Source organism: Carlito syrichta, unplaced genomic scaffold, assembly GCF_000164805.1.
Source record: "Carlito syrichta isolate Samal-C Ts95f unplaced genomic scaffold, Tarsius_syrichta-2.0.1 Scaffold304734, whole genome shotgun sequence".
Lineage (NCBI taxonomy): Eukaryota > Metazoa > Chordata > Mammalia > Primates > Tarsiidae > Carlito > Carlito syrichta.
The window spans coordinates 821,054-841,312 of NW_007248830.1; the positions used below are offsets into that span (position 1 = coordinate 821,054).

Here is a 20,259-nt window from a genome sequence, read left to right on the forward strand (position 1 = left end):
GGCATGCGCTACCACGCCCGGCTAATTTTTTGATTTATTGTAGAGATGAGGTCTCGCTGCCCAGGCGATCTCGAACCCGCGGGCTCAGGCAGTCCACTCACCTCAGCCTCCCAAAGGCGCGGGATTACAGGCTGAGCCACTGAGCCCGGCTGATGACTTATTTTTTGAAAGCCCTTTTACCTTTGAGAATATATAGCTGTGTCTACTTTTTTCTCTTTTTTTGTCCTTTTTTATTTTTAACTTTTAATTTTAGAGTTGTGGGGTACAAGCAAGGATTTGCTACATAAATAAATTGTGTGCAGACGAAGTCTGGGCTTCTAATGAGCTCTTTCTCTCCCTAGTAGTAATGCTGGGTAGAGTATGGTGCTAAACTCATGAGTTCTTTGACTCAACCCTGAAATGATTTTCAAAACAGCCAGCAAAGTTTTAAAACAGTTTATAAGCGAGAAAAAGAGAGGAAAGAGGAAGTTTCATGATAGAAAAACCTGACATGGGCAAGTCTCTTGAAAAGAAAGACTCTTGCTTGTGCTTTTAACTGAAAGCTAGAAATACTTTCGCAACAATTGCTATGTTAGATAAGGTGGAGCACAAGTAACCTTGCAGAGAGGTTGCCATCTCTCCACCTCTGATGGAAGAAGTGGTGATCTTTTTCCAGAATACACATTTTGCCTTTGTAGGAAACTTGCCAGACTTTTGAATACACAAGTTCATGAACTACAAGGTGGTCTTATTATCATTTCTGTCACTTTGATCAGTTAAGGGGTGGGATTGAGCCTTTCACCCTCAACAGGGAGCCTGAAGGAGCTTTAGTGATTATTATGCTAACCCATTAACTAAAAGATTGGGCTGCCCTATTTTTACATCTGATGAGATTTTCTTTTGATTGACCAGGGGGGCGGAGTAGACTGGTGGTCCACATTCCAGCCTGGCCTGCAGTAAAGATGTAATAAGAAAAATGAATGAATGCGTACTAAAACCTGCCTATAAGAAATTTATCTATGCCTAACCTGTACTAACTACCCTGCCTCAGTGGTGGACATGGTACCCAATGGGTAGCTGTGCAGTTATTGCGCCTACTTTCTTTCTTTTTAAATTTTTAATTAATTTTTTTTTTTTACTAAATTTTATTATAAAGATGTGGGGTATACAAGTCAGGATTAGGTACATAAGTAATCTATAGGCTGGTGATGTTTGGGTCTCCCACTGGTCCTCACTTCCCCTGGTTTAGGACCATGTACCCTTTGTGTTGTTTCGTCTCCCTCCCCCCAGCAGTGTCCTGTGACTGCCGCTCCCTCCTTGTGCTATTGTGATAACTGTTCAGATCCCACTTTTGAGTGAGAACTTGTGGTATTTGGTTCTTTGTTTCTGTAGTAAATCACTAAGTATGATTGTGTGCCTATTTATGTCAAATTCTGATTGTTTTGTTATTTAACAGTGTGTCTTTCCTAGAATTTCATATCCCCAATTTGCTTTGTTTTTACTTCACTTTTACTATGCTGTTTAAAATGATAAGTGATCAGTAAAATTATTTTAAAAAATCATTTAATTTAAAGAATTAGAAATAAAAGAGGTAGATAGAGACATATACATGTGTGTATGCACTAGTTGTATGGGTAATTATATTTGCTAGCTCTAGACACTGAAAGGGATGGAAAGCAGTGACACCCCAATAGCAGTGAGCATAGCCAGTCCTCAGTGCTTGGTTTCTAAACACTGTTCTCCAATAAAGAGGATCAGAGTTCCTTGGAAAGCTGGTTGATTGCAGGGATGAGGCAGGAAAAATTGAATGTTAAGTCTGGAGTATTTTTCTCTAGAAAGTTAACATAAAATTTCAAAAAAAAAAAAGAGGGATGTCAACAAAAAGTGATTGAGATGGATCTCAGTTGATTTAGAGGTTTATTCTGCAAGGTTGAGGATGCACCAAAAAATTAATAATAATTTCATCAGTGTCTGTAATTTATGCCTTTTTCCAAAGTGGTTTTATTTCATTTAATGAGGAAAGAATAGGCTGGAGGAAAAGGAAGAAAAAAAAAGAAAAAAGGCAAGGAGGCAAGCAGTTACACTCTTGTGGAGGCTTTGATGAACTCTCAGTGAATTTACATTTTACATAGGAAAAGAGAGGATAGGGGTACTTTCAATTATGGGCTCATCTTGTACTCGGTAAATCTACATTTCACATAAGATAAACATGTGGAAAGATAGAGTAGAGGAAGAAGTCAATTATGCATTTGTCTTGGTAGACTGAGGGATGATTTCCAGCCTTGTCTTGTCCTGTACCTGTAAAGGTAAACCTAATTCACATCGTAAGGGTGAGATCCAGCAGAACCTGTGGACCTAACCCATAGGGGGATATGTATTCTGAAAGATTGGGGTGCCCACAAAGAGATTCCTTGTGAGCAATTTGTGAGGGAGGCCGTCTGAGGCACTGTGTGACCTTCTATCACTGCAGCTATATGTTTGGAAACAAAAAGTAGATTTGTTTTGTTTTGTTTTTTTGAGTCAAAGTCTCATTGTCACTCAGGCTGGAGTGCAGTGGCAAACTCACGGTCACCACCTGCTGGGCTCAGGGGATCCCTCTGCCTCAGCCTTCCTAGTAGCTGGAACCACAGGTATGCACCACCATACCTGGCTAAATTTTTTGACTTATTGTAGAGATGAGGTCTCACCAAGTTGCCCAGACTGGTCTCGAGCCCTTGGACCCAGGCAATCATTTCGCCTCCACCTCCCAAAGTGCTGGGATTACAGGCATGAGCTACTGTGCTCGGCAGAAAGGTAGTTTTTATTTATTTTTTTACTTATTTATTTTTGGGGGGTGACTCAGTTCCCAGGTTTAACTTTCCCTTTGGCATAGTGAGTTCAGGGTCCTGAGATTCTGTTTTCTTTCACAGGAGCATATATAAAGGGCACAGAAACCAACCTGAAGGAACTTCCAATTTACCAAGCTGGCCACAATTTGGACAACAAAAATATAGTACCAAATCATAATCCAAAGAACAAAATCCCCTTGAGTCCATATTGATATTAATAGAATAAATACATGAATGGAGAAGAATCAACTACTGGGGATGCCCAAAAAATGTATACACATTTTAAGCGATGTTAAGAGATGATGGTAACCACTAATGTTAAAGAGATGACGATAACCACTTCGAGCACCTCTTGTAGTGCAGAAGTCAAATGTGACTTGTAGTCATCTTTTGATATCAGTATATATTGTGTGTTACAGTTTTAATAGTTTTGTCCTTTCTTAAAATGTATACTTTTTTGGCACCATCTGTATTCCTCTCAGAAGTATTCCAATTAATAAAGGTAGGAAGAGTGAAAGCATCGGAATGCCACCACTCAAATACAACAGTAATAATTGCCATAGGCGTGATCCATCCATGGATGTTCAAATTAGTGAGTAAGAGTTTAAACAGAAACAGGATATTTGTACAGTATCAAAATATATCTCCTTAAGTATTTAGTAACTTTCCCAGAAGATAATCAATCGTAGATGTCAATTGGCAGACAGCCCAATGCATCAAGATTAAGCTCAAAGTGACACATAAACCTACCCTCTGATAAGATGCTCTGAGAAGGGCATGTTACCACCAGTGTTCTACTCTTATTGCAGAACCTCAGTCAAATTGTGAAGAAACAGTAGACAAACTCAAACTGAGGAACATTCTACAAAATAACTGATCTTCCAAAATGTCAAGGTTATGAAAGACAATGAAAGACCGAGGAACTGTCATAGATTGGAGGAACTGAAGAAGATATAACACAACTGAATAGCATGAGTACAATGTGGGATCCCAGATGAGAAAAGAGGTGTTTAGTGGAAAGCCCAACTCTTTATTTAATGAAACAGCACCAGAATCACTTTCTTGGATTTGATCATTAATCTTTGGTTATGAAAGACATTCACATAAAGGGAACATGGGTGAAGAGCATACAAGAACTCTATTCTAATTTCTCAACTTTTCTGGAAGTCTAAAATTATCTCAAAAATAAAAAATTTAAAAAATATTCAATTAACAATAAAGACTTTTTAAAGAAATTCTATATTTCTTTCTGTTTTAGACAGCATATTAAAATTTAATTCAAATTCTGTGGAAAATTAGAGAGCAATTTAGTCTAAAGCTCTCTATCTTTTTATAGAATATGATCTAAAATATATATTATATATACACATACATGTCTTGGAAATCTTTCAATATCTATATCCACATCCATATCTATATCTACATATCTCCAGATCCTAATGTGCTTTTTCTTGATAGTGTCTTCATTTTTTATTCTTCAGTTAAGAATAGTAATTCCTTGTATGATCTGAAGACAAACAAAACAAATTAAATGGAGTCTCAGAATATTTATGCTTATTGACATTTTTGAGCACCTACAACTTGCATACTACTATGATGAGTGTTTGGGGAAATACAAAGACATGAAGTACATAGTGCCTGTATTTTAATTGCATAAGGCCTCAAGAAGAAAGTAAAGTAACTCAAAATTATTTTATGTAATATGAAAAGTGGTTAATGTGCTGATAAAGATATGGATTTAGGATGATGACAGTATAGAGGAAGAAGTATTTTCTACTGGAAAGACTGCACAAAGATTTCCATGTAGACACAAACTTAGGAGCTAAATCTAAATGTGAAATTTGCAAATATAAAAAAGGAAAAATTGAAAAGGGGAAGGGGAGTTTAGGTAATGGGAAGAGTGTCGTGAGTATTTAAGAATTGGGACAGGATTAAAGAAAAAACATTTAATTGGTTGTGTTATTTTTGCATTCTGACATCTTAAGGGAATATGTAGAATATTTTTCAATTAATGATATTGATTAGGAATATGAACTATGCATATGGCTTAGGCCAGAGAAACTTCTCTCCTTCAGAATTGTTTACTTATTTCTTTTAACAGCCACTTAATATATGTATCTATGTTAGTTAATTTACAGAAGATAAAAGGGGAATAAATACTAAAATAGATGGGAACTTGGAAAAGAGTTGGCAAATTATGAGTAATTCCAGGAATTTTACATAACTTGGTCCTTTGAAGGGGAATTTTACAGGGAACAGAGAGAGAAGGGAAAACCAGAGGTAAGAACAAGAGAACTTTTGGGAAGAATGGTAAGAAATGGGGACCATGGATACGGCACCGGATTGTGGGATGCAAAGAAAAGATAAAAATGGGGGAAAAGTGGGAAAAACTGGAGAAGAAATGTTTAAAAAAGGAGTGGTTATTTAAGAATAAAGAAAGAATAAATAAGAACTGTATAAAGATAGAAATGATGGCAAGAGTAAGAAAGGTAATTAAGATCAAAATTAATTTTGTTTACAATTTAAGCATGTGCTTTTGTGAGTGGAGCTGCAGTAAATCATACAGAAACATCTGTAGATTTGACACGTAAGAACTGGGTAAATTCTTTTTTTTTTTTTGAGTCGGAGTCTCACTGTCACCCAGACTGGAGTGCAGTGGCATGCTCATGGCCACCACAACCTCAACTTGCTGGGCTCAAGGGATGCTTCCGCCTCAGCCTTCCAAGTAGCTGGAACTACAGGCACGCATCACCACACTAGTTTTTTGATTTATTGCAGAGACTAGGTCTCACCAAGTAGCCCAGACTGGTCTCAAACCCCTAGACTCAGGCAGTCCTCTCACCTCCGCCTCCCAAAGTGCTGAGATTACAGTCGTGAGCCACTGCTCCTGGCAGATAAATTCTAACACATAAATTTTCTGTCTCTATTTAAAATTTTCACAGGACATTAGAGTAACCTTTGAAAATGTATATATTCAATAGGTGTTTGTTCAATGAATTAATGAAGATTAGGGTAATTTAGATCAGGTGAGTTTAATATTATTGATTTTTGTGGATTACAAGCTTTTGTTTGGCCTCTGTGACCACAATTAACAATAAACGTTTAGTCTTCTTTTTGATGTGATCACAAAAATACCTCTATTTTAGAAATAAATATCTAGAATGTTAGTACAGACAAACTTCTAGAATATGCATATAATTGCTGCAACTAATGGAAAATATAAACTTAACTAAGACAATGAAGATTATTTATTGCATTTGTTTGTTTGATTAGTGAGTCACACTTTGGGAAATATACCAAATATGAAATTTACTAGTATTAGGCTAACAAAGTTACTTAATTTCATGGAGAATCAGTTTTTTTATCTGTAAAGTTGGGGTAATAATATTTACCTTACAGAATTATTTTTAAAAATAATTGATATTATGCATTTAAAATGCCTTTTAGGCTCTAATGGGGTATGTAGGCTCTCAATAATTGTTGACCATTGTCATCATCATTTTTCATTTATTATAATTTTATTTTATTTGCTCTCACTATATTCCAGGCATTATTATTAACATTGTTATTACTTATTAAGTAGATATTTTTTTTTCCTTTTTTTTTTGAGTTGGAGTCTCACTCTGTCACCCAGGCTGGAGGGCAGTAGCGTGCTCCCGGCCACCACGGCCTTGACCTGTTGGGCGCAGACGATCCTTCCACCTTAGCCTTCCAAGTAGCTGAAACTACAGGCGTGCACTACCACACCCAGCTAATTTTTGATTTATTGTAGAGATGAGGTCTTGCCAAGTTGCCTGGGGGGGTCTCAAACCTATGGGCTCAGGCAATCCTCTCGCCTTGGCCTCCCAAAGTTCTGGGATTATAGGCTGAGCCACCCAGCTTGGCGTAAATATGTTTCTTAACCACAAATAACATATAGCCAGTAGAGAAAGCAGGTCTTTAAACAATTACAACAAAATTTTTTTTTTGATTTGGAGTCTCACTCTGTCGCCCAGAATGGAGTGCAGTGGCTGCTCCCGGCCACTGCAGCCTTGACCTGCTGGACTCCGGGGATCCTTCCGCCTCAGCCTTCCAAGTAGCTGGAACTACAGGCGCGTGCTACCACACCCGGCTGATTTTTGATTTATTGTAGAGATGAGGTCTCAACCAAGTTGCCCAGGCAGGTCACGAACCCGCGGGCTCAGGCAATCCACTCACCTCAGACTCTCAAAGGCGCAGGATTACCGCTGCCGAGCCTGGCCTACAACTAATTTTTATGGCCATTTTCATTATTTTGTTTGGCTATAGGAACTATCATAAGGAATAATTAAATCTCCAAGGTAAAGATAAAGCAATGTGGAGGGATAGATAAACAGAAATGTTACTTCTGACTGGAATATTCAGAAAGCCTTCAAGGAGCAGTTAAACTTGATTATACAAGAGGAGTGGAATTTCAGTGGCCAGTAAAGGAATGAGGGGAAAAAAGAGGATGGGACAAATTCAAGTCAGAGAACACAAGGACAAAGATGTAAGACTTCAAAGTATATAGGATATTTAAGAAATAATAGAATTGTTGTAACTAGACAATCATACAGTAAATGAGGAATACCTTCCATGAGGTAAGCATGGAGGATATATTCTTGAATATGACTACTGCAATTTCCACTTTCATGGTGCTTTTAATATGTGGGCTTTGTGACCAAGGAAAAATTGAAGCCAGATCATAGATAGCCTGATTAGACCTTGAAATGTTTGAAGAACATTCAAAATTTCAAGGTCTAATCAGGCTATCTATGATCTGTTTGAAATTTATGAGGAGGGATTAAGTATTGAAGTCTGTGTTTTAGGCAGGGTGACTGGTCACCCATATAGGAGAAGGTGAACTAACTACCACATCATGAATACAGACACTGGCAAGGCAGTAGTCATCTTGACAAGAACTGAGGAAGGTCAGCATTGAAGTAAAGTTGTTGACATGGACAAGGAAGAACTAAGGTCTTGGTAGCACTAATCAAATATAATGATGAAAGTAAGGGAAGACTGAACGTGACCTTGAGAACTCTACTCTGGGAGGATTAAAGGAATGTGGTATCGGCGTTGGTCACAGGAAACCAGGAAGGAAGAGCCGGTTGAGTCAAGAATTAGAACAAGTTCAGTTTAATATACTGGTTGACACTCAGATATGCCCATAAGGCCGTTAGGAATTGGATTATTGAGTTTGGAGAAGGTCGGAACTAGCCACAAGATTTTATAGGCCTCAGTAAAAATATGGTGTGAAAACCCTAAAAGGAATGATTTCAAAAATAGAAAATAGAATGGAAAGAAGTTAAAGTCAGAACTTACAGAACAGTTTGTTCACAGCTTTTGGCGTTATCCTATAGATGGTACGATAGAAATGCAAACTCCTTCATTTAGATTTAAAAATAAATAATTAGCTCTTTATTGTGAGGAGAGGAGACTATTTAAGACTATTTTTTACCTGGGGCTTTAGGGTCTCTTGGTTTCTTCATAGATGACTAGAATTCCTAGGAGCAGTGAGAGGGATAAATAGAGAAAGTTTCTGTTCCTAGAAAGTAGTTTTGGAGGATGCTTAAATTATGGACAAATTAAGACACAGAGTCACCTTAAAGCTAAGAAAACTGGTTTCAGGGTCCATCATTTGCATAAGCCTCTTATAAGGTACTACAAGGAATCCTAGCAACATGTTTGTGGTCAAACATTTTTGCAGATTTGGCAAAAGTAAGTAATTTAAACCTTTATCAGTTTAGAGTTCTGTCTCTTTCTACTCAGATTTCCTTTCTCTCTTGGGTAGTACTAGAGAGACCCTGGGGTTTTTTTTTTTTTTTTTTTTAATTTAAGGCAGTTTTTTGGAAGTTCATGTAAGAATGCATTTAGTTTGGACTTTAGTGGGACACATGTATACATTTTTAAAAAAGCTTTATTGAATTAAAATTGATATACAAAAACATGCATATATTTAAGTTATACAACTTGATGAATTTGAACATAGGCAAATACCCATGAAGCTATCACCACAATCAAGGTAATAGATGTATCTATCAGCTCTAAAAGTTTTCTGGTGGTTCTTTGGGGTTTATTGTTGTGTTAAGAACACTTAACATGAGATATATTCCCTTAATAAACTTCTAACTGCACAATACAATTTTATAAACTATTGGCCCTGTGTTACACAGCAGATCTCTAGAACTTATATATCTTTCATGACTGAAACCTTAAACCCTTTTAATAACAACTCCCAAATTTCCCTTTCCTTTATTCCCTGCCAGCCACTATTATATTTTCTGCTTCTATGACTTTGACTATTTTGGATATTCACTTAGCATAAAGTCTTCCAGGTTTACTTGTGTTGTTGCAAATGTAAGGATTTCCTGCTTTTTCTAAGTATGAAAAATATTTTTAGTCACTTGTTGGTATTGCTGGTCACCTAAATTTTGGCAGAAACACAACATAGCATGTTGCATTGTCATCATGATTTGTCTTTTTGCAATTAGTTTAAATTAACACAGGAACTGATGCTATTTAGAAGACTGAGCCTGAGTATCACTTTCCTTCCCAGAGTTAAAAGATTATTTTATGGGCAAATAAGAGATAAAACATCATCCTTCTTTGTTTAATTGGTGGGATTACTCCTTATAGGGAAAATAATAATCATATATAATGTTTACTGAATGCTTATCAATTTTGACCATGAACTCCCTATTTTATAGCTGAGAAAACTGACAGAGAGGAGTTAAATAATTTTCCCAATGCCATATGGCCTATAAGTCACAGACCTGGGATCCAAAGCCAGGGCTCAGGTTCCAGTCAATGATTTCAACCCCCAGGGAACACTGCTATCTTAAGACAAGCTGACTTCTAGTCTGTTAGTGATGTTTTAAAAGGTCAAGAGATTGGCCATTGTTTTGTTAAGCATTGGCCAGACCATGTGTTCTTTAAGCTATGGGCGCCATGTTTTCTTAGCTTTGGCCCCTCCCCTATCTTGGGGAGATAATTTTTCTCTCTTTTTTTCCCTAATTTACTTTCTAAGTAAAATATATTTTCCAATCTAAACAAAATAAAATAAGAGAAGAAATAAAAGGGCATGAGATTAATATCACAGTGATCACTTAAGTGATTGTTCATTATATACCTCATACTCATGGGTTGGTCAGGGTTATATTCTTTCTTGTGATCTTGCATTTCCTGAATGCTACTGAAGTCTTTCACTTGAAGACATATTTTGTTAAAAGAAAAAATTTAGAGGCATCTGGATTGGACTACTCTAAAGAAGTTATGGTGTGTACTTGAAGCTAATAAACAATTTATGTTTTCCCAGCAAATGAGATCTGAAAAACAACCAATGTGTCAATACCAAAGTCAATTTGAAAAGGATCTACTATGAAATTAAGTATCTCAAATAAATGTAGTTTAACAAGAAGACATTCACTATCTTCCTTCTTTAGGGGATATATTTATTATAATGTAAAAATGATGGCATGTTTAAAGCCATAAACTTAATATGTTTCAAATTTGATGGCTTTTAAAATCAAAGGATTGAGTTTCAGTTTAAATGTATGCATTTTTATTATAAAAACAAAGTATATTGCTAGAAAATAGAAAAAGAGACACTTTGTGTTTTCTTTTTGTTATCTAAGGAAATTGCAAAAACAGACTTTCAAAATTATTTAAGATTTAGTATGCACAAACAGGAAAGTACTTTGTATAGATTTTATTTTTAAATGTACTAGTACGGTTCTGCCCTTGAGCCAAAATGTATTAATATTTCGTTGTTTTTTCCCTATGTGGAATTTGGTTGAAAGATTGTTCATTATTGTTTAATTTCAATATGACTGCAAATTAAATGATGCAAAACCCAATAAAGTAAAATACACAAAAGAGCAATTAACATGTTATCTCAGTAAGTGTACAGAAGAATGAGAGAACATACTGTTCTACACTGTAGCATATAATTAAGATGTAGTCATAAATCAGGGAAATATTATATCTTGTTTAGGTGCACAGGTGGCTCTTAGAAAGATTGATTAGCTTCTCTTGCACCCTTGAGATGTGACTTCATAGTTATTCTTGCAAAATTCAGCAGAATAATTTCTCATACCTCCCACGGTATATATGCTTCATTGCAAACAGCATGCTGGAAATAAATGTTTGCAAAGTTCATCTCCTTGTCTGTTCCTTTTCCAGATGCTCTCTACGATGTCATCACCGTGGGAGCCCCAGCTGCCCATTTTCAGGGATTTAAGAATGGTGGTCTTCGGAAACTACTCCACAGATTTGAAACGGAAAGAAGAAAGTAAGTAAAAACCGGAAGAAAGTGCACCATCTATGAATAGTATCTTCCCTTTGCGGAAGTCTGTATGCAAGGTTAGAACAAAAATGATTGGTCCATCACAGTAAATAGTTCTTGACATCTTTGACCCATTTGATACCATACAGTTGTTGAATTTCACAAAACTACATAAGAAGAAATTAGAGAAACCAATTGCCTCAGTGTGTCGCTTGTTGACTAACACTGTGCTAGCAAAAAAAAAAATTTTGAAAGACATGCTACTAAGAAAGTGGTGATATACTCGTATCAACCACTGCTCACTCAAAGGAATGGTGTTCAGACTGAGATTTAGCTGGAAACATAGTCTAATTTAATTGTGGAGCCAGAGATATGAATGGAGAGCGTGGGTCCTAATATATGACTCTTACCCAATAAACTCTTAACCACCATGATTGCCATGGTGGCTGGAGGCAGGGCACATACCTGCCTTATCATTTAATTGAACCATTTGAAAAAGAAATCTCAGTACAGAATTCTATGTGAAGTGATGAAAGTGAATGAGAAACATTATTTTCCTTAGGGGAAAGGCATGACACAAAAACCTAAGTATTGTCACTATTATTTAGCATTTTTTAAAATATGCTCTTTCTCCAGTTTTTATTTGTAGCTGCTTTTAAGTATTGTCTAATAAAGCTTTTTGCAGCAGAAGTTAATTGTCCTCCTCTGTGTCCTATCCAGTTGAGCTTATCCTGTAATATTCTCTGACTCTGACTACATGCATGTAAGCCATAAAGAACATTATTCAGGTGTGAAAAATCACTTTCCTTTTAAAATAGTTACTCTTCTTGAATTAAAAACCCAGATTTTGAAAGTTAGGGAAAAGCAGTCATTCTTTTATCACAGTTAGTTCAGTAATAGTATTAGAAAATTTAGGCTGGGTGCAGTGGCTCATATCTATCATCCCAGCACTTTGGGAGGCTGAAGTGAGAGGACTGCTTGATCGCAGGAAGTTTGAGACCAGCCTGGGAAACCTAACTGTAGCGAGAGATTGTCTCTACAAAATATCAAAATATGATCTAGGTATGGTGGTGTGAACCTGGAGTCCTCACTACTTGGGAGGCTGCAGCAGAAGGATCACTTGAGCTTAGGAGGTTGAGGCTGTGGTGAGCTGTGAGCATGCCACTGACCTCCAGCCTGGGCTACAGAGTAAGAACCTAACTGGGGGGAAAAAAAATAAAGAAAAAAAGAAAAATAAAACTTATTTAAATGGCAAAACCAGAACTTTCTAAGAAAGTTTTATCATATTTGTCACATTAATGTTAATATTTTGGTGCCCGGGTGTTCAGGAAGAAAGAATTTCAAGCAAGTTAGAATTAAATAATTTTGACATGCTATTATATAAATAAAGTACCAATACATATGTTTTTTCTTTCTTTTTTATTTTAAAGATTTTGACTTTGGTACAATATTATAAACTCAGATGTAGTTCTTATTCTCATTTCTCCGTTGTTTTTTTTTTAATTTTTGGTGGGGAAGGTCTAGGATTCTACAAAATTATATCCCCTATGTAGTGTAATTATCATCATAGTCACCGTATAGAACAATTTCATCACCACAAAGAAACGTCTTCAGGTTACCCCTTAATATTTGCACCCTTCTCCCAAGCTTTCTGCCCATAGAAAGTGACTCCATTGCCTTATGATTGCTGTGGGGAACAGAAGTAAGAGTTTCAGGTATAGACTTGGCAGAGGAAGGGAATCTGCAATTTCATTTATGGGAGTTGGAAGTCTGTGCAAATTATATTGCATTTGTCAGCCAACAGCAATGTAGAGAAATAACTGACGATATGAAAGGAGTAACTTGGACTTAAATTTTTCTTTGCCTCTTTCTTTTTATACCTCCTAAAGAAGATAGCCAAGTCTTTTAGGCTAGGTTTTTTTTTGGAAAACTACCATAGCCATTGTCCTATTTAATCTTCATTTATTTGTTTGTTTTTCTCAGCTATGAGAAAAGTCAATGAAATATCGTCAATGAAATATCGTCACCTGAGAAAACATATAATGTATGTTTCTATTCCTTGGTGATCTATTTTATGATGAAACATTGACCACATAATGAAAAGGGTTTATCATAAGCAAACCTTGCTTACAGTATTTATAGAAAGCAACTTAGATCATGTCCAAGCATATTCTTTAAAGACTGCACTATAATTAGGAAGACTGATCTTTTTAAAGAGCAGTATCTGCAAGCATGACTCCTAAGCTCAGAAACTTTGAGGGAGTACACGCAAAGTGTCCATGATTTTGCTCCACCAATTTCTGCCTTCATTACGTACCTCCTCTGTAGTTGTTTCTTAAGTGCTGCATGAGCTACTTCCTGAATGGGCTTTACACAGTTTCCCTTGTCTTCATTCTGTTCTCTTTCACAAGCAATTCTCCTGTTCTCCTCATCTCCGTATTAATTTCCATTTACTTCTTTTTTTTTTTTTTTTTTTTTGAGTTGGAGTCTCACTCTGTCGCCCAGACTGCAGTGGCCACTCCTGGCCACCGCAGCCTCGACCTGCTGGGCTCCGGCGATCCTTCCGCCTCAGCTTCCGAGTAGCCGGAATTACAGGCATGCGCTACCATGCCCGGCTGATTTTTAGATTTGTTGTAGAGATGAGGTCTCGCCTGCCCAGGCAGGTCTCGAACCCGCGGGCTCAGGCAATCCACTCACCTCAGCCTCCCAAAGGTGCGGGATTACAGGCTGAGCCACCGAGCCCGGCTCCTTTTACTTCTATTCAAAATTTTACACATGGTTCATCCTAAGATTTCACTCTTATAGTTAGGCCTTCTTGATTCTCGAGGTGGTTTGACTCTCCTCCCTTAATATTTTATTTTTACTTCCCCGATAGCCTCCGTAGGTCACAGTGATGCTGTATTAGGCTTTTTCTTATCTGGTCTTTTCATAACAGGTTGTGCGCTCCTTGGGTAAGAGATGGAACTCGAATTTTGGCTCATCTACAGTGTTGCACAGAATACTATATATAAGTATTATATAGATCAAATACAACAAGCATTGGAATTCACACATACACTCCAACTTATATGTGACTTATCAGCGCTGAAAACTCCAGTGGGAGAAAAAGTTTTACAAATAACTATAATGGAATAAGATTAACAATATATAGAACAGGGGTTCTCAACCTTGGCTGCACATTAGGATCACCTTTGGAGCTTTAAAACATTTTATTTATGACACAATATCACCCTAGACAAATTAAGTTAAAACCTTTGTAATGGGGCTCAGGCATGCGTACGTTTTAAAGCTTCCCAGGTGAGCTTAATGTGTAGTTAGTGGTGTGAACCATCAGTATAGCTGTAAGTGAAGAGTGCTGTGGGAAGACAGATGAAGGGTGGGAGACTAGAAACAGAACTAGCTACACAGATGACTTGAACTTGAAAATTATATAGAACCTCAGTTGGTATGTGTCAGGAGGAAAGAACATATAAGTAAAGGAATATTTGTTGAAGTAAAGTATTACAACTCACAGGAAATTTTTGTTTAGGGAATCCAAAACTCATAAGAGAGTTGCAAAATGGAGCCAAATGTGAGCGTCAAGTTATAAGAATCTTGATCTGGGACAGTTTGTGCTTCAGTAACACATAAATCCATAAAATCAAACATATTATAGAAGTTTTTGTGCTGCACAATCAAGGCTTTTCTAGGAGAACCAAAACCCCAAGTATCTATATATTTTTAAAAGACCAAAATATTTGTAACCCATGTATTCACTTTGTAACATCAAACATCTGTTTGTATCTGGTGTCAGCAGTTTATTTAGACACCATGTGAAGACTTGCGAATTTCTTCCTCAAAATATGAACCAAGTTTTTACTTTCATTATCTCTTTTTTAAAACAAAGAAAAATTATCTCTACAACATGTATTTTTCTCCCTTTGAACATTTCTAACGTTAGGAACAGCCGATACAGCCAGAACTTTCACTAAGTAGGATCATGAACCTGAAAGTCTAACCCTTTCATTAAGATTAAAAAAAAAAAAAGTACCTCGTGAAAACCAAGAGGTGTTGTTAAGAGGTAAAAAAAGCCAATGAGGTATGCGTTCATTTCTTTTTGAGAATTTTAATTGCTTATGATCATTCTATTCATTTGGAACAAACTCAGAACGAATGTCCTGAGAGTGGTTCTGATGTGAAGTGCCTGTCTCCAGTGATTACCCTACTAATCCACACACCTGCCTGTCAATCTACTCCAGAGACCCATCATGAACATCTGCTTTCCCACAATTTAAATCTGAAGAGGAAAAAAATCATTAAGAAAAATTATTAAGGGAAATAAAATTTTACTGATAAGAATGTTGTAGCCTGTACCTGATCCTACAAAAATTGGAGAGCCTGTACTAGAATTTTGGGGGAATTTTCTAAAGAAAAGTAAAACAATGTCTTAGCCTATTCCTGCTGCTATAACAAAATACCTTAGAGTGGGTAATTTATAAACAACCAGAATGTATTGCTCACAGTTCTAGAGGTTGGGAAGTCCGAGATCAAGACACCAGCAGATTCAATGTGTGAAAAAGGCTAATTCCTCGTAGATGGTGCCTTCTAGCTCTTCCTCACATAGTAGAAGGGCAAGGCTGGTTTTAGGGACCTCATTGATAAGGACCCTAATCTCATTTACAAGGGCAGAGTCCTCATGATCTAATCAATTCCCAAAGACTCCACCTTCCAACACCATTACCTTGATGGTTAGGTTTCAATGTATAAATTTTGGTGGAACCCAAACTCTCAGACTATAACAAATAATAGCACAGAGAGATAAACTAGCCTTCTGCTAAATCAGTAGTTGGCTATTCAATCACATGGCAAAAGCTCTGAGACTGAGAAAACTCTCCTTACTATTTTTAGGAGAAATACAAATAGGTATTTCCTCATTCTTCTTTTTCCTGAGTAGAAGTCTCACTCTGTTGCCCAGGCTGGAGTGCAGTGGCATGATCACGGCTCACCGCAGCCTTGACTTCCTGGGCTCAGACAAGCCTTCTGCCTTAGACTCCCAAGTAGCTAGAACTACAGGCATGCACCACCATGCCCAGCTAATTTTTTTTTTTGTAGAGATGAAGTCTCACTATGTTGCCCAGGCTGGGATATTTCCTCATTCTTAATTATGCTTTTACACTTGCATAAAAGGGGGGAAAAAAATCACATCAGAGAAAGAAGCTATCTATGGCCTATAATATAGCAGGCAACCAATAAACTAGGAATGAGAGAACTGGATGCTGTGCCTTCTACCTCAACCTTTGAAATATATATTTTGTTGATAGAATCACTCACTACTACTTAATTTTGGGGAGACGAACCATACATGAACATTTTTAATTAGTGGCGTAGGGCTGAGATATCTAAGTAAAACTTTTGTTATGGTCTGAGTAACGCTCAGCTGCTTCCCTTGATACTAATAAATCAAAGGGTCAGGGAACTGGTAGAAAGAAGTTTATTTCTGAGTTTGAATCCAGGGAACAGAGCCAGACTCAAGGTCTTTCAAAATGGTTCTGCTCACTCTCTAGGCTTTTACAGTTCATTTTTATAAGTGCAGAGTTGTTAGTACCTATACATTAGCCACGTGACTAGCAGAGCATTGTCTAGAACTTGAGTTTCAGCCACATTTATCGGTCGTGACATTTTTGGTCCAAACTTCCTGGTGGGAGGTGTCAGAGGGATCTCATAGCTTTATCAGTAGGGCCCGCCAGAAGGTTGCCATAGAGTAAAGGACCTAGGACATCATGCACTGCACAAAAGTTACACACATCACAAAACTTACAATTACATTGATACAGAAGTTATAGAAATCACAAGGCTTAAGATTAGATTGAGACTATTTTATTCAAACTTATAGCCACTAAGAAAAAGGGGGTAAAAGGAGATTTGCAACTTTCAGTTGATTGGGCTTAGACTGCAGGGAAGTCAAAGATCCCTGAAGCTACTTACCAGGAGTGCATAGGCGATAAGGGAAAGCACACCTTTTATTAGCTCTCAGGAATATTGTTCAGAAATGTACAGGAGTGTTTGCGCCCTTGCCATGCCCTTGTCTAGGGGCTGTGGCAATATGGACAGACATTAGCGGGTCTCTGTATCACTTTCAAAAAATTTTTTTTATTCCCTTTCTCTGTGTTTTCTCCAGTAACAAATGAGCAAATTAAGCAGCAGTTATAAAAATACCTGTTTTAAAATCCTTCACTTCCGTGTTTCAGACTAAAGTTATTTTTTTTTCTTTATATGTAAGAGAATGAGTGATACAAAAGCATTCAGTGAAAACAGTAAGATTTCACCCATGATTTGATTGGGAGTGGCTATTTTTTCCCCCCTGTTTGGAGTTCTTTTTCTGTCTCTACCATCTCTGGCTTTCTCTTAGACCCTTGTCTCATCACTCACTGATAGGGCAACTTAGGAATCCAAGATCTTAACTTTGTTTAGTATTTTTTGTAAACCAATAGGTCATATCATACATATTTTAAGTAGCAAAATTTTTGATCCTTCAGTGATACGTATTTTTAACAAATAATTTTACTGATAACCCGATTTTGCAAAGAAATGTGCTTTTTGGAAAACATAGAAAAATGAAAAGAAAGAGATCAAAAGTGCCCATATTATTCCTACCCAACAGGATAGATACTGGTAGCATACTGGCATATTCTCTTCCAGTCTTTTTTTCCCCACCTAAAATCTACATATTTAATTTTTTTCTATTAAAAATTCAAGAATGCAAAACTTTCTAAAATGACTAATTCTTGAAAGTCATATAACATATAGAACATAAATATAATGCTCTTCATTTTAAAAATAACTTAAGTGTTTTGTGTTTATTTGGAAGTCATGCATAATACCCCAAAGTTGAGCTATCTAAAAATATCAGCCTCAGAGGCTATAGCTAAAATTCATCTCCCATTCACTTTCAAATACAATTTTTTTTTTCCTTTTGGAAACCACTTTCTATCACAAAATTTTATTTAAAAAATTATAGTAAAATCACACAGCCCTATGAAAAAAGAATAAATTAAATAAAAGCCCCTGTCAGTTTCTTTTTTTGAATTGTGTTCTGTAGCTGACAGTATGCCATTTTGAAGGAGATGGTAATTAAAGTTTTTGTGTTGATTATAATTTGCTTCCTTGGGAGCAAATTTCCTTCCTCCTGTGAGTTCGTTCCTTGTTGGCTACCGTTAGCTCTCGACTCAGTTCATATTTTAGCAAATACAAAGCGAGGTCTCCCTAAAAGAGCCAGATTATTCTTCTAAGGGTACTTCCCTACGTACACTACATCTTCAAGAAGAAATCAGTTTTATTTCTTGTATGTCTATATCTTGGGACAGGGACAGAATAAAGTGGTTTTAATTAAATAATCAAGACTGAGGCTTGAACATAATGTACAAAGTAAATGATGACACTTGCAAAGCATTGAATTAAATGTGGTATGCATGAATGGAAGGATTTTTGATGAATTTTATATGATCCTAAATGAATTTGTAATGCAGTGTTTCTTCTTTATTCTCATTTTAGCTGGATACAAAAATAAACTTTGCTTTTAGCCCACAAATTCAAAGAATATAGATGCATGTATAGTTGAAAGCCTGCCTTTTCCAATCCTCTTCCCTAGAATAAACCAACCTGAGCAGTTTAAGCATATTTAGCGACAAGATTTCTTCTAGTCGTGTCAAATTATTTGATTCCTACCAGTTATTCCTCTGAGGTCAAAAACTCCAAGTGATGAGAATGTAATGTTCTTGACTTTTCTATAACCGTTCAGTTTTTCTGGCCTCTGTTCTGGGGTAAGCAGAAACTTTAACCTTAGATGATTCATAGACTCCACTTCCTGTGTGGATTTTGAATCCTGACACTTACTGTCTTTGTGACTTTAGTGAGATCACCTCACCTTTCTGTATTTTAGTTTCCATCTGTAATGTGGAAATAATATGGCTTACCTCAGAGGATTGTTCTGAAAATTTAATGAGTTAACATATACTAAGCATTGATAACTGTGCATGGCACATGGTAAGGTCTTAATCAATATTCATTTTTATCTATGTAAAGCATAAACACTTATATTTCCATTAAAAATGCTCTGTCAGCTTCTTGATTCAGTGCACGCAGATCTTAATCTTTCTAAAAAGCGAGTAGGATTTTGTTGATTGGATTTATCATAATGATCTAACCAATACATTATTGGTGATCATTTAGATAGTTGCTGACTTTTTTTGTCATAACCCCTTGTGCTTGCAAGATTCATCCTCACTTGTACATCTTGCAAATTTGTGAGTATTCCTTCTTGGTAAATTTCTACATTTAACTTAGTATAGCTACACATAATATAGTTAAGAATTCCTTCTTAACTAAGAAACTAGGATTTCTTAGTTAAGTGGTAGTGAAATTTTAGAGATGCTGCCTCCAAAAATATGTCTAAGATGCCTAATTTTCCATTCAATCTTGAGTCCTGAACCTCAGGCACCATCCCTGTGTTAAGTCTGAGTATGGTTGGTGGGTTCCAGATATGCATTGATAGCCATCTAATGGAGAGCTCCACTTGACAGGTAGCTCCCATAGGCCTCAAAGCAAACATTAAATCACCTCTCACCCTGTTGGCCCGCAAGCATGCTTTTTAGGGGATTCCTTCTCTTAATAAAAGGCAAGCACCATCCACTTAGCTGTTCAATGAAGAAACCTGAAAGTCCTTGGACGATTTTTTCCTCCCTTGCTTTCATTTTAAAATGAAATCAATTCTGTCAGTTCTACCTTTTTATTTCTCTGGAAGTTCCTCATTTCAATTATGAAGTTTGGGTGGAAAGCATTCTAACTCACTATCTTTTCCATACCTTTTAATTATTCTCTTTCCTTCCAGTCTGGCTCTCCTTCAATCCATTCTCCTCAGCTTAGTTGGAATAATATTTCTAAAAGATAAACATCTAATACTGTGATTTAACAATTGTATTTATTATTATTATTATTATTATTATTATTATTATTTTCAGTCAAAGCCTCACTCTATTGCCCAGGCTGGAGTGCTGTGGCCTGCTCATGACTCAGTGCAGCTTCAAACTCCTGGACTCAGGCAATTCTCCTGCCTCAGCCTCCCGAGTAGCTGGGATTACATATATGCTCCACTGTGCCCTATTAATGTTTTGATTTCTTTGTAAACATAAG

At 36.6% G+C, this 20,259-nt stretch overlaps 1 protein-coding gene across 1 annotated transcript in view; it reads left to right on the plus strand.

Moving 5' to 3' along the window:
* The window catches only part of INPP4B (inositol polyphosphate-4-phosphatase type II B), a 433,157-nt gene that overhangs the window by 257,829 nt on the left and 155,069 nt on the right, over positions 1-20,259 (plus strand). The window contains exon 13 of the mRNA XM_008060793.1: positions 10,989-11,097. Coding sequence (XP_008058984.1) covers positions 10,989-11,097 — 109 coding nt within the window. The remainder of the gene's footprint in view (positions 1-10,988; positions 11,098-20,259) is intronic.